This window comes from Otolemur garnettii, unplaced genomic scaffold, assembly GCF_000181295.1.
Source record: "Otolemur garnettii isolate 467f Iridium unplaced genomic scaffold, OtoGar3 scaffold00085, whole genome shotgun sequence".
NCBI classification, from domain to species: domain Eukaryota; kingdom Metazoa; phylum Chordata; class Mammalia; order Primates; family Galagidae; genus Otolemur; species Otolemur garnettii.
Window position 1 is genome coordinate 2,024,091 of NW_003852480.1, and position 15,687 is coordinate 2,039,777.

The 15,687-nt window shown below is 41.8% G+C and overlaps 1 protein-coding gene and 1 non-coding gene across 3 annotated transcripts in view; both read right to left on the reverse strand.

The window, feature by feature from the left end:
* The window catches only part of FAM198B (family with sequence similarity 198 member B), a 44,821-nt gene extending 29,525 nt beyond the window's left edge, over nt 1-15,296 (reverse strand). The window contains exons 1-2 of one of the 2 annotated variants that reach the window (XM_023516025.1): nt 14,387-15,296; nt 14,168-14,268 (exon numbers count right to left, since the gene is read on the reverse strand). In XM_023516025.1, coding sequence (XP_023371793.1) covers nt 14,168-14,268; nt 14,387-15,296 — 1,011 coding nt within the window. The remainder of the gene's footprint in view (nt 1-14,167; nt 14,269-14,386) is intronic. The other variant, XM_023516024.1, reaches the window with a different exon arrangement.
* LOC111726896 lies at nt 2,245-2,351 on the reverse strand. The gene has a single exon (XR_002774562.1). It is a non-coding gene; the product is annotated as a U6 spliceosomal RNA (small nuclear RNA).
* Nucleotides 15,297-15,687: the final 391 nt, after the last annotated feature.

The following is a 15,687-nucleotide window of genomic DNA, read 5'->3' on the forward strand; positions in this document are numbered from 1 at the left end:
TTAAACAACACTTCCAGTTTAAAACCAGTAGCATCACTCCCAAACCCCCATTTCTGCCAAATAAAGTCACAAAGAGATGGTGCTGAGAAACGTTGCTCATAACTCAAAACTCAGAATGATGCTCTTGAAAAAAATGACTTAACTTACAAAGACCTTAAAAAGCCCACTTAACTCATTCTTCACAGGCCTCAACACAGAGGCCTCTGAAATTATGCCTGGAATGTTTATACATGTCACAGGAATTTTTTAAACCCCTTTTAAATAGCCTCAGAGGTTCTCGATCTATTAATATAACTTTATTCATTGTTTCCTGGAAACTTTTTTATTTTGCCACCTTGCTTGCTTGCCTTGCTTTAGAATCCTTCTCCCCAGTCTTTAACGCAGGAAACCATCCTCTCCTCTAACTCTTGAAGCTGCCTTTATACTAACCTCAGTAACATTCGCTTGATCATTCTAATCACTCACATTCCAGTTTGGTTCGAAAGAAAAATCTTTCTCCCTTTAGCCTTGAGAGTTAGGCCAGGGCATATGTATATAAACGGTTCTTCGGATTGTGGAAATATGCCACACACGATTAAGAAAAAAAACACAAAGAAACATCACCCATAACTAAAGAACTGCGTTTGTAACATGATCTCTCCTCTCTACTTCTTGTTACTCCACTGAGTAATATGGGGCCACTGGGACCCAGTTATCGTCTTAGACATGAGATCATTTTAAATGTGTATGTCCCAACTCCTATGTCAGTTTAAAACAAATAAATTTCAGGTAGCAGCAATCCATCAGGCCCTGGCGGACACGCTTTGGAGCAGTGTAACCAAAGATGAAAAGAAAACACAACACACGTTCAAAGACGTGTGCATTTCAGACCTCGAAAGAGAAATACCAAGAAGGTCCAGCCATTAGGGTCTTGGATCAAAATTTTACATACACACGTAGCACTTTGCATGCTCAGGCCTTGGACGTATCTAAAGGGAGTTAAAATTTAATACTGAACTTCAACAACACAAACCAGTCACAGATGAGACAGAGGAAAGGCCGTTTCCCCAGAAATTCACACAAGGCCCTCAAAGGATCAGGAAAGGACCTCCATAAACAACTGAAACTTGCTGGGATTTTTTTTTTTTCTTTTCAAATGTTTCTTTCCGGTAAGAAACATTTGTTTCTTATTGAAAAGTAATTAAAAGTAAATCTACTCATTTTATGAAATGTGGAAAAACATAAAAATGTATAGCCAACAAAACTTCTATAATCTCATATCCCAGTAGCTGGTCCTAATATTACCTCATGTATTTTCCTATCCTTTTTTCTCACCTAAATATGGAGTAGAAATTGCTTTTAGAAATTAACAAAAAAAAAAAAAGAAGAAGGAGGAGAAGGAGAAGAAGAAGCAGCAGGTATCTTATACATAGAGCTCAGACTGTGGAACCCAACAGACCTTTTGAATTCTGGCCATGTAACTGCTTAGCTTTATATCCCCAGACAAGTTATATAACCCCTCTAACCCTTGTTTCCTCTTCTGTAATATGAGAGTAATAATGTACCTTCCCAAGCTGACTTTGTTAGGATTAAATGAGATCATACATTTAAAATTCTCAAGCTGCTGCTTAACATAAACACATGCCCCAGAAAGGTTTTGATAAGACTGTTTTATAGACCCACACAGACATAACCATATACTTCATCAGTCTTCAACGGACCTTTATTGTTTCTCAAGCATCTACTATGTGCTGAGCCCTATTCCAGAACCTAAAGCTAAATGCATAAATAGATGTCAGTCTTTTTTGCTTTTGTGGAGCAGACATTTCTACCAGGGCAAAGAGGTAGCTCATATTGCATATGTCTACTTCTTATAAATACAGTTTGTCACAAATGTTTCATTAACTATGATACCACAGGTATCTCTCTTGCGATTAAATATTTTAAGTGATACCACTTTCCTGGCAATGTGATGATCCTGTCAGTGGTCAGCAAACTTTATAAAGGGAAGCAAGTAAGTATTTCAGGCTTTGAGGTCTGCGTAGCCTCCGTTGCAGCCTTTCCACTGTGCAGCCGCTCAACTCCTGCTGTGGCCCTGACAGCAGTCAGAAACCATCTACGGACCGTGGGCCAGAACCATCTCAGCAACATTTTCCCAGGGACACTGAAATTTGAATTTCTTACAATTTTCAAGTGTCACAGTAAAATCATTGATCTTTTGGGTTTTTTTCTTCAACACTTTAAAATCATAGAAAACATTAAAAAAAAAGTATGGAACGCTTCACGAATTTGCATGTCATCCTTGCACAGGGGCCATGCTAATCTTCTCTGTATCGTTCCAATTTTAGTATATGTGCTGCCGAAGCGAGCACTCATAGGAAGCATTTTTAGGTCACAAAATAAAAACAGGCAGCACACCATTTTTTGCCCTGTAGGCTATTAACCTCTAATCTAGGCCAGGTGTGCTGGCTCACACCTGTAATCCTAGCACTCTGGGAGGCCGAGGAGGGTGGATTGCCTGAGCTCAGGAGTTTTAGACCAGTCTGAGCAAGAGTGAGACCCTGTCCCTAAAACTAGCCAGACTTTGTGGTGGTCACCTATACTCCCAGCTACTTGGGAGGCTGAGGCAAGAGGATTACGTGAGCCTAGGAGTTTGAGATTGCTGTGAGCTGTGATGCCAGCGTTCTCTACCCAGGGTGACAAATCGAGACTCTGTCTCAAAAAAAAAAAGAAAGAAAGAAAAGAAAACACTAATCTAGTTTAATATTTACTTTACCATTTCTCTGCTGTAGATGATCAAATTTGGGGGGAATGATATATTTTCTATACTAGTAATTAACAAGGTAGTCTCAGACTGCCGAAGGGAGTGTTCAGCTAATAAAAATAATTGGTTTTTAACCAATAGCCTGTGCTTTCCTCCATATTCATCCATTTCCCCTCAGCAGAGTATTTTGAATGTTAACTTTCCCCTAAATACATTTTTCCTGCCTGGCAGAAATCAGTGCCCCTCAGGAAAGGGGATTTCCAGAGAAGAACAAGGCAGGTGAGCGAGATCACTCACCACAGTCTTGTGTGAGTGCGGCTGTTCCCAGGGGCAGCTGTTCTTGCTACGTCTGAGTGCCTACGGCCCTCGCAGATAATAAGACTAGTCAGTAGGACTCCCCATCTCACAGCAGTAAGTACTTCCGTGAGGAGAACTCCACTTTTTATAAAATATGGCTTTTAAAAGAATTAAATGAACTTTGATAGATCTGAAGCGATGACAGAAAAATAGCCTCTGAAAACAGGATACCAGTGAAAGCAACTTACCCTGAAGTGCTTCAGAGATGAAGAGCATTCATCTCTTCACATTCAGGTCTGTCAGAATGATTCAGAGCTGTACTCACTAGAAAAATCTTAACAGTGAAGAGATAAAATTTTGTCAGAGGGGTGAGAAAGCAGGTTTTATAGGATACGCAGGTATTCACGTGAATTAAAGGTTATATAGCTGTCCTGGAAATGAGGCTTGACAGTAAAGCTTTTTCTGTAATCTGAATATTTGCTCTGAATGTTGATGTGCACCCAAGTTGTTTTATATTCAAAAGCACAAAGAAGACGTTCTTCTGAGAAGATGAACATGAAAATTCCCTGAGAATGAATGCTATAGACAATCCCCTCTGTCTAGATGGATTAACTGCCCTTCACTCTGAACGCTGGCAGACTGGTTCCATTGAACTATAGATGAGTGCTGAGCATGTTAGGGGGAGTGGTGAATGTCTGTATGCATTTGTCACCAAGAGAAAATAGGAAAAAACATCCTGAGTGCTGAAATCTAAGTTCTTTCTATTGTATGAGCCAAGGTCCAAGACTCCTCGTCAACAAGACAAAAGGAAGTGACAATCCAACTCAAATCCCTTCGTTAAAAGCAACACTACAAAACCCATTAAAGAAAACAAGGGCTTGTCAAAACTTGAGGGGCATCGTTTTTATAGAAAACAGATTCTGTTGGGCTCCATTGCAACTGTCAACACGGCATTGAAAGAAATCTTTAAAGCCAATAGAAATAAACCTGAGTAAGTATGTTATGATGCTTAAAAGGTAGGGTGGCGCTAGACAGCATGACATAGGGACTTGTCTTAGAAATAGATGACTTTGCAAATCAAAACCCCAATGAGCTACGGCCTCACACCTGTTAGAAAGGCTATGCTCAAAAAGACAAAAGAGAACAAGTGTTACGAAGGGTGTGGAGAAAGGAAACCTTCAGCCCTGCTGCTGGGAATCTAATCAATAAAGCCCTTATGGAAAACAAAATACAGGTTCCTCAGAAAACTAAAAATGGAATGACATTACCACCTGCTAATCCCACCTCGGGGTATATCACCAAAGGAACTGTAATTAAAATGCCAAAGAGATATCTGCATCCCCATGGTCACTGCAGCACAATTCACAAGAGCTGTGATATGGAATTAACTTAGGTATCCATCATCTGATGAATAAATAAACAGAATACAACACCTGTGCGCGATGGAATACTATTCAGTCTTTATAAGAGGGAAATCCTGTCATGTGCAGCGACGGGGATAAACACGGAGGACGTTGTGAGACAGGAACACGCCAGGCACAGACAAAGACCTCGAGAGCTCACTGATATGTGGAATCAAAAAAGGTTGAACTCACAAGTGCAGAGTAGAATGGTGGCTGCCATCGGCTGGGGGAGGTGTTGGATGGGAAAGTTGATCAAAGGGTACAAAGTTTCAGTCAGATGGAGGGAATAGGCTTTAGTGACATACTGCACAGGATGGTGAGAAGAAATAATAATCATAGGTCTTTTGCATATTTCAAAATTTGCAAAAATTGCTAAAAGCGCATATTTGCAATGTTTTCATCACAAAAATAGGATATGATATGATGGGTTTGTTAATAGCCTGATCGAATCATTCCACATTGTACACATATATCAAACATCACGTTATACCCCATAAAGGTATGCAATTATTATTTGTCAATTAAAATAAGGTGAGATCATGAAAAAAAAATAGATCTCCAGGTGATTTTAGATGCATTTTTTCAAACAGAAAAATAAATGTATTCACTTACTTATATAACTTCTGTTTCATAATTTGTTTTCTCTAAATGGAACTGAGTTAAAAATAATGCCCATATTTCCTCAAGCGTGGAGGGGAGGAAGCAGGAATGCAGAAAGTCTTGTGACTTCCTCAACACAAACTACTTCAACCACCTAAATCATTGGTTCTTCTTTAGGAAAAAAAAAAAAGTGTCCTTCTTGATCCCAAGCCTTTGACTAATCAGCAGGAACTTCTGCTTTCTAGGTCTGCCCTGGACTTCCGCTATATAAATGGAAACTCCCAGAATCTCCCTCTCAATGTTCCAGTTATAAAAACAGGAATCAAATTTGACTTCAAAGGGTGGTGATGGTGTAGTCACCAGGCCTGGCTCTGCAGTCAAACACATTTTGCAGACAAAGTCTTGGTCACATCAGGGTGACCCAGTCCTGGGTGATTTAGTGTTTATGAACACCATTAAAGGAGCCATGAATTCCTGACCTGAGTGACCTTCTTTTCATGCAAAGACCCTTACATCACTCGCTTTCTTCAGATCCTTCATTGATTCCCCACTATCTGCAAGATAATATCCCTGCTCCTGACATGACATAAAATGGACTCACTCCCCACTCTCCACAGCCTAACTCACTGCATCCCCTCAAACTTCAATGTCTCATTTTTAGAAGTCATCTGTTACTTTGCTGAGCACACCCTGCTTTCCTGCATTTCATACATCTATTCTCTCTACTCACCCCTACTCTCTCTACACCCACCCCTTCTCTCACTCCACCCACAGGTGACTTTTAAGAACCAGTTCTGGCATTACTTCTCCCAAAGTCTTTATAATTTCTCCCTCCCACCTTCCCTACATATATATTGTAAGCTAAATTCCCCCTCCCTATCCCTGCAGGACTTCCAAAAAATATCTCCTTTGAGGTTCTAATCATACCCTCTTTGTAAAAAGATGGATTTGCTTGGCTGTCTCCTACTTTTCGAGCTGAGAACTCTGTAGAACAGGGACTATTTCTTAGTCGTCTTTGGATGTCCTGTCTAGACTGAAACAAGTGCTCAATAACTTTGATGAATGAATGAGTAAATATTTCAGAATCCCCTCCATGTTAATGGATAGCCCTTAGGTTCACAAGGAGTGATCAATGGGCCTACAATAAAAATTCGGTTGCTGTGACATCCTAGTAAACTATGATTTCACTGTCCTCACACTGAGTTGAGAAGGATTAGAGAAAAACCTGAGAAGCAGAGCCAGGGATGTAGTGAGGTTCTCAGACCCTCATTCTGTCCAGCTTGCACTCTGCTGGATTCCCATGTCTCCATAATTCTAAGAGACACTGAGATGATGGAATTGGGAATGGCAAACACACTGCTGCCTCTCTCCTCACCCCGGATCCCCGCCATGAGGAGAACGGTTAAGGCAACACAGCCACATCAGGAATCGGACCACAAGGCGAGGGGAAAGGCAAGGTGCATCTGGATGGATGTTTCACTGGGAAAGCCCCAGGCTGGCCTTGCTGGAGGCCAACACACAATGGGAAAGGATGGCAGGGGGCACAGCCGTGAAGGAGGAGGCCCTGACATCCTCGGATCCTGTACCCCAGGCCCCCACTGCACACTCCCTGTGCATCTTTAAGGGCCATATGTTACTCTTCAAACCTCAGTTTTCCCTCAAGAAATCTGATGTGCAAGGTCTGACAATCAACTTCACAAACCCATCCTAGAAAGGGTGCACATGCTTCATTGCTGACTATCACTATGGTCACCAGATGGCCAAGAAGAGTACTTTGAAGGTGACTGCAGTAATAGTCAGCAATAAGGTATGTAGCACTTCTTCTAGGATGAGTTCACAAACTTGTGTGACCTCATATGGGGCTGTTGTAAAATCATAAATCATAAGATAAAGAATATTAGCACTCCACAAATAAAGGAGATTGTTACTATGCACGATAGACTCCAAGGACTTTCTTTAAATGAACATTTCAGGTGCCAGTTTATTTTAGTGCAAGTCAATGTCAATCTAGGTAAACACGTTAAGAAAATCTGAAGAAACATATCACAGAGAGCTAGATCAACTTTAGAAAATAAAAGGTAATATTTAAGGGTGCTACTATGTCATACCTATTTTATACAATTCTCAATGATAACTCTAAGTCCTGTTATCATCATTGTTTTTACCATTACCCCCATCATGCTAATGAAAAATAAAGGAACAGAGAGACTGGGTAACTTATTCCGGGTCAAGAAGTTAGCAAGTGGCAGAATCAGGCTCCAAACTGAGGGGGTCTACACTATCAGTCTACACCCTTCACCACAAAGCGATCTGAATTAAAGGCTCCACTGCTTTTCCCTAGTACCTAGTGTAGTGCCTTGCACAGAACAGTAAATGCCATAAATTACACTAATTACAACAGAATTGGGCTGACCCTGTAATATCTGCCATGAACTAAGCTAGCATGGGCTGTCTCGCCAGACTGCACCTGTGTGGTCCTACGACCATCTCAAAGACAGCAGCAGATTCAGTGCCAATAAAGAGGTCATGGCCTTGAGCTCAGGAAGGTGCTGAGTGAATTCTGAAACCAGTGACGACAAGTTTCCTCCTCCCAACCACTGAACTCCCACATGCTCACTGCTATCAGCTCCACAGGGCAGGAATTCTCGACCATTTTGTCCACTGATGCAGCCCCAAAGACTAGAAGAAAGGCTGGCACATGGCAGGTGCTCAATAAATATTCATGAAAAGAAGAAAAAAAGAGAAATGCGATCCTAGAGGAGGGAATGGATTCCATGGAGTTAAGGCACATGCATCTTCTATGCTGTGAGCGCTGTGGCAACCATTCATTGTCCCTTTTATCCCAGCCATGTGGTGGGATTGAGGGACAAATTCCAGAAACACAGCAGAGCAGGTTGCCGGGTTCCCCATCTGCCTAGGAAGGTATGTAGTAAGCAAACAAGAGCAAGCTGGAGCACAGCACTGCTTGGAGCCAGGCTGGGTAAACTTCAGTTGGCTGATGAATGAATGTATTCAGCTGACCAGCTCCATTTCATTGATAAAGAAACATCCTTGGGGCTTTTACAATAAAAAAAAAAATATTCTTTCAATCCAACTTTTGAAAAATAAAACGTGATTGTCCACTCCAAATAAATATTTTAAGAAAGTTTGCACATACGTCAAAGATTTCTAGGATTTGGAGACCAGTATGTTTCCAGGTCGAGAGGGTATGGGATTATTCTCAAACTCCCTGCAAAATAATTCTGGGCTTCCCTGAGAGCCTGAAGCTCCGTGAAATGCAAAGCTGCCATCTCTCTGCTTCGGCAACTGCACCGTCTCCCACAACTCATGCTGCTGGCATGAACTTGGAAGGAGAGTGAAGAATACCCAGTATGTTTCTCCTACTTTGTAATAAGAGGAGGCAATACAAGTTGGTAAGCAGGGAGCAACTTGGGATCTACAATGAATTTAAATGGAAGTTTGTGGGGTGCCTGCAGTTTGTCATCTAAGCAGCCTTGACATAGAGAATTCCTGGAACTAGGCTACCTTAATTCAGGATGACAGCTCTGTGGCAATAGAGCAGCATCCTAAAAATAAAGCATATATAATGCATCTTCCATGCTGGGCATGAAAAATAGTATAGTGCTTAAAAGCTGCCCAAATGGTGTCCCATGAGATTCATTCATATCACCGTTCAGACTACGAGAGAAGCTTTGGAGAGGCTGCTAGATCAAAGATCACAGAAGGATGCTGGGTTTTATTTTCTTATACCATACAGACACGGTCTGCTTTGTCTTATCCTAAGTAAATACTTTAGCATATTTGGATTGTTGTTTAAAATTATCTAAATGTTTTAGCACCACACACTATCCAGTGACTTTTATAACGATTTGAGACTCTCACAAGGATGGATTGGCAGAAAACCAACTAACGGGTTCAGTCACCCAAAGATACATGGGATTGTTTGGTAAACAGGCAAATCTGGCAAACGCTGGAGTTTTGACTTGCATAAGAAAACCTTGTAGCAGTGTTCAGAGCAGTGTATCCCTGCTTCCTTTCAGTAAAAATATTACTAAGGTTATAAAAGAACTTACACAGAAATGTTAGCATGGTGGTAAAATCAGAAACGATTGTCCTAAAATTGGCACCTTTTTTTCCCTATCCTATGAAGATAGCAAGTCACATTTGAGAGGTGTGGTGACTTAACAGAAGCAATAGGAGAAGGCATCAGGGTCAGACAGAGTGGGAACAAATTCCAGTTTCAATGCTCATTAACTAGATGACACAGGGCAAATTTTGTAACCTCACTGAGTCTCAGGATTCACTATGTAAAATAACAGTAATAGTCGGCCATAAGAAATGGTGACTTTACATCATTCATATTTACCTGAAAGGAGTTAAAACACATTCTTCTTAGTAAAGTATCACAAGAATGGAAAAGCAAGTATCCAATGTGCTCAATATGAAGCCAGTAGATGATCTAATTCATGTGCACATAGGGGAAAAACTTAATTCATTTCAAATTGGGAGGAGGGGGAATGAGGAAGGAGAAAGGGGGAAAGAGTGGGGGGAATGGTGTGCTCCCACTTAATGGGCACAATGCGGGGATATATGGCACACCTTTTGGGTGCGGGGCACAACTACAAGAGGGACACTATCTAGTGAATTCAAATATTGTGACGTGGTTGTTTAAACCCTCGTGTTAACCTAAAATAAAAACAATGTTTTAATTAAAAAATAAACAAATAAAATAACAGTACTGTCTGCTATGTAGAATTAAGTGGTGCTACTAGACAAAAGATACCAAAAATGGTATAGACACTGTGTGATGTGTAACATTGGAGTCTTTATAAATTCACAATTGAAAAAAATTTCATTGTTAGGGATTTTTAATGGTACTTTGACATCATATTTTAGTTCTTTTTTCAACTTCCTACAAAGACATACACAGAATGAGAGTCTGCTCCAGAGACCGCTGCTGGGTTTTACCTGGTGCTACACCAGGGGCCCTCCCTGCCTTGCCCTTCCCTGAGCACACACTTCTCACTTTCTTGGTTCTCTCTAGAGTAAAACCTGATACAGCATGGTCTGTTGCATAGCCTGAGAACAGTAAAGTCCACTAATTTCACACGTATTGTTTAATATTCAAGGAGAATCATCTAGAACTCAGCCAGTTATACAACCAGGAGCTTGTCCCAGACTAAGCTGAGCTGGCAGCTCTGTGCCTATTGGATCATCCACACCAGTTTTACCAATTTTTAAAACCTTGAAGATAAGCTTCACAAATGGGACTCTTGATCTTTGGAGTGAATCAACAGAAAGCTTCATCGGAGAGAGGCTGGGGGCAGGCAAATCACTCAAATCACAGTGTTTGATTCTCTTTTACATCTCCCTTTACATCTCATATAGTCATTTTATTTTCAAGCCATTTGTATGACCTTGAGCAAGGGACTCAATTATTTAGGGCCTCAATGTCCAGGTCTGTTAAATTTCATGGAGTTCCCAGGCTCTAAAACCACTGGATGCACCTGGTAGAAAAAAACTTTGTAAGGATTTAATGAAATAATCCAAGCAGAGTGCTTAGAATGTTACCCGGAATATAGGCACATTCAGTAACTCGTAGCTACAGTTAAGATTGTTTTGTTTCCTTGAGAAAAAAAAAGTTCTCATAGCCCGTATCTGTCCACCAATATGTAAGTCATTTGTTTCACTATACTACATAACTAAATATACTAGTAGGCTGTGGTGACAGAGAAAGAAGATACACCTTAGAGACCCTTAAATAACTTGTTGAGGGGAATAGATTGATGAAAACAGGAAAGAAAGACTTGGTAAGTAGAAGGCAACAATTCTTCCTGGATAACTATATCATTATAAGACCAAGAACAGTCATCTTACCATTCTTCCATCTCTAATTTGACGTTAAAAAATGTCTACTCTATAGGTTTCTTGGAAAGATTAGCTGAGATAATCCAAATAGCCACATTAAACTTGCAATACAAACTAGCTACTTTCTTGGTATTAGAGATAAATTTATTTACATAAACATCAATCAAAATTCAGAAGACAGACTCAACATTTAAGACAGACTACTTACAGGATTCTCTGGCTATCTGTTCTTTCTGATATTAAAAGATCTACTCCTAGACCAAGCCAGATCATCGGAGAAATATATTACCTACACTAAATTCCATTGTCCCTCCTGCAGAAAACCCACTGTTAAATTACACTAAAGAATGATGCCAACCCAGCATGTTGATGGTCCTCACAGGAATAAGCCCTATAAATCTATTATTTGCATTATAGGAGGCTGCCAAGGACATTTTTCTTTATTTCACTCTTTATGAAATCCTCCAAGAGAAAGCCCAGCCTGGATTTAGAACTAAAAATGGTAGTACTTGTCTTGAGTATTAGAATCTGGAGTCTTCTAATATAAATTTATTGTTTCAAGTTACTGGGAAAAAATCAAGAATGCATTCTGCATTCATTCAAACTATTTACTGAGCACCTACTAAGTGCCAGACTCTCCATTAAGATCCAGAAATGCAGCTAAAGAAGATGGAAGAAGATAGCTCCACCTTCACAGACCTAGAGACCAGTGGGAATGAAGAGATGATCAAAGAAATAATTATAGAACAAATACATATCATAGTATTTAATATGATGATATAAAGTGAGCCAGAAAAAAGGTGCTGGGTAACCAGATAAGATCCATTCCTTCCTTGGATGGACAGAGAGATCCAAATAAAGCTTTGACCAGGGAAGAATAGAAGAGTCCTAGTAGGAAAAGACACATTTCTGTGGAAATGAGGGGAAGAAAGACACAGGCGAGGAAAAGACTAGAGAGAAACTGAGCATTGTCTACCAGAACTGGTCTGTCTTTTGCATAACTATAACAATCCGTTTAAGTAGAATCATATTGTGTACAGTGTTTATAACTTCATGTAAATCATTTCATGGGTTCCCGAGGAAACTGGCCTGACTATGTGATTCTCAATGACTAAATAGGAAAAGGTATCAAAGAGAGAGTAAAGAAAGGCCTGGTATCCTTTGAGGTATAATCTTAGGGATTTACCTCTTAACTTATCCAGTTGAATTATTTCGGTATGACTGTCCTGGTTTCTTTTCATCATCATTCATATGTGAATGGAGAGAGAAATACCCAGGGCATATTGGGATTATAATCCCCTCCTTCAAATTGAATCTTTAGTCTCAAAAATGATGGAAATTCAGAACACAGAATTAAATATCAAAGAGGAATCCTCATAACAAAAGGTTTAATTGAAAAACGAGAAGACCTTGCTTTTAGCCAAAGTCCTATCACATGAGGAAATGACATATGAGACTTGGAGGCCATGTGAGTAACTCAGTGAACTTGGCATCTCATGTGCTTGGTGTAGTAATAATTATGGCCAACGTTTATTGCAGGTTTACCTATTGCCAACAACTGGTTCTAAGTGTGTTCCATGTATTAACTAAAAACAGCCTCATGAGGTAGGCAGCATTGTCGTGTTATAGCTGAAGAAACTGAGGCATAAAGAGATACTGTAACATTTCTAGGTTGTATGACTGGTAAGTTCAAACCGAGGCAGTCCAGTTCCAGAGCCCAAGCTCTTAATCAGGACTTTATGATCCCAACTTCCATCCAAGAGCATCTGAAGAAGGCTCAAAGGATGTAGCAGAGAAGACTTCCTCAGGATACACCCAAGAGTTCACCTTCTCTTGCCTTTAAGACATGAACGTGAATGGCAATGTCGCATAATGAGGGAGAGCCCATGCCTGTCGCCTCAGTGCCTACCAATATCGCCTTTCTCTCCAGAGTGCTGCAGTTTGGATGACCAAGTACACATTCACCTAAATCCAGTAGTTATGAGGTTATGTTCAGAAGTTTGCTAAGCCTATGTACAAAACCCAGCTTAGGCATTTATCAGCTGTGGGAGTTGAGGCTAATCGCTTTGCCTACAGAAACCTCAATTTTCTCATTTAATAAATGGAAATAATAGTAGCACCAACATCATAGCATTGTTATGAGAACTACAGGAGCCAAATGCACGCACAAACTACAGGAACCAATTAGGATGATGCTTCACAATTACTGAGCTACTCAATACAGATTAGCTTTTGCCAACACTAGATTAAATGTTCAAGAGCCTTACACACATGGGCATAATTGTGGTGGACTACTTTATGAACCTACAGCCTCAGAACGTGCCAATGAGTCTGGAGCAGTTGGAAATGAACCAGTATAAGCAAAGAATATCAAAATTTTTCTAAGTAAATCACTGGTACTTCAAGGAGGATCCATTCTAAAACTAAATTATAAGATATCGGAAATGCATTTTTACTTCTCAGCCACTCCCAGGGTTTTGAATCCATTCCATTCTAGGGTCCCTGGGAACCTCACTGAAAAGCTAAATTTTATGGTAACAGGGAGAAAGGGAATATTCTTTGAGTTTATAGTCTCTTTGGGGGCACTTTTTAGCCTCCAGGGTTAGCCAGTATTCATGGTTGTAACTCAGGAGATCTTTTCTGCATTCCAACGCTGACTGATACTTTATACTGAAACCCTGGATGGAGCAGCCTTAAAAGTCAGAGGCAGCCCCCTATGTGGCATGAGCATGACCCCAAACCAACCCTTTCTCCTCCAACTCCGGTAATTGGCTGCATATTCTAGACTCTGCCAGAACATTTGTCACCCAAGAAGAGAATCTTGGAAATCAGGCTTACTCAACCTCACCACAGTTATGGCCAGTTAGTATACGTTCTTAGTAAATCACCTATCTTTCCCTCATTCCCATTATTTGATAAATACAGTGGTTAAACACATTGTTTAAAAAAAAAAAATACTTCAAGAGGTTGAATATAACAAGATCTAGCTCTGGGCCCCTCAAAAAGATTCCAACCAGTCAAGAAAGATAACCCACTTCCCCCTTACTTTTAAAAACTTCCAAGAATGAAGTGCTACCTCCTCTGGTAGCAACTAGTTAATAGCGTGCCTAACCGTCAGCAAGGTCTCTGCCTGCACCCCAGCTTCCTCTCCTCATCACGTAAATCGCCATTGGCCTTAATTAGATTTAATGAGCCACTGGGAAGTGCAGCGAGGGCTGCAGAGACTGAGAGCAAAGATCACACAGGACGGGCTTACTCCAGCACGCCCGGTACAGCACTTCTCTGGAACTCTCATATCCTCCCAGGCCGGGAAAATAAAGTACGCCCTGCGTGTGGAAAGACATGCTGCTGCCGCTGCTTCCAAATGGGAAACATGGGTGGAGGGAAATCATTTAGAAAAAGAGAGTAAGGGAAAAGAGAAAATGAACCCAAATTCCCAACAGCTGCAAATAACAACGCATGTGAAATCTGTTACCTTGGATGAACTCTGATTTTCTGCTCACAGATGGCAGAGTCCTGTTGAGCCCTAGGATCCTGTCTAGGTGGAAGGCAAACACTTCGCTCATGTCCAAAGGAGGCTTGAGTAATCCACAGGGGCTCGGGCCACAGCTGGGTGCTGGGCCAGGCAGGCCCCCTTCCAGCACCAGCAAGCGCGCCCCGCTCTCGGAGGATACCGGCCCCAGGCCTGCCACTGCGCTGTCCGCCAACAGCCTCATGTTTTGGATGTCGTCTTTGCTCAGCCAGGAGGGGGCGCTCTCGCTGTAAATTCTAATGTTACTCTCCTTGGCCTTGGGCTGCAGGAAGTCTGAGCCCCCTGCGCGCACTCCTGGACCCCACACCAACCTCCAGGGTCGCTCTCCAACCTTGGCCAGGTTTCCTCCCTGAGCGTACCTGGGCACTGCCCCATCAGCTGCCCTGGCAGCTTCCTGCGGCTGAAGGGATGGCCCAACCAAGGTCTTCTGTCCCGGAGCCGCAGACGCCACTGCATACTTTTTCCTGCGCTTAGGCTTCACGGTGCCACGGATATTGGCAGGCTTGCTGCGCTTGGAGCGTAAGGTAATGTACACTACATTGGGCTTTAGCGTGGTCCCGTTGTCCTGGGTCTCGGGAGGGGCCAAGGTACCATCCAGGGGTATCTCAGGAAAGGGTACCTCCGCAGTGTCATGGTTACCGTGTGGCCCCTTTACAGACGCCTGTCCGTGCTGGACAGAAGCCCTCCCCACCTGGCTCACCAGGAAGCCCAGGTAGATGGCACAAGCCGTGCCCAGAAGAAGGTTTCTCCGGGTCCTCGGACGCCGGCTGCTCCAGAGTTTACGCACCCGTGGGACGCACAGGGAGCAGATGAACCAGTTTATGAGTTGCCCCGGCTTGTCTGGACAGGTCATTTCTCAGCCGCATCCACATGTTGAACAGAGTTTAAGGTCTGCACTTGGCTCCCGCTGACACGATGCATCGTTTCCTGCTTTCAGCCACCCGGTCTGCTTTGGTATCTAAGTGGTCTCCGGTGGGTAGAGGTGGCAGGAAAGAGCTGGTGATGAACTTGGGAATGTTTCTGACACTCGCAACAACAAATCTTTTATACGATCAGACTCCCCAAGGAAAAATGTGGCTTGTTTCTGGGAATGAATGGAAACAGAGTTAACTGAGTCACAATCTCAAAGCACTTCAGTTCCTCTGAAAGATTAAAGAAAAAAAGTAACCCTTTCCTTTCATAAATACCACTACTAAATGCTAAAAAATAAAACCAAACTTAAAAAATGGAAATAAGATAAATGG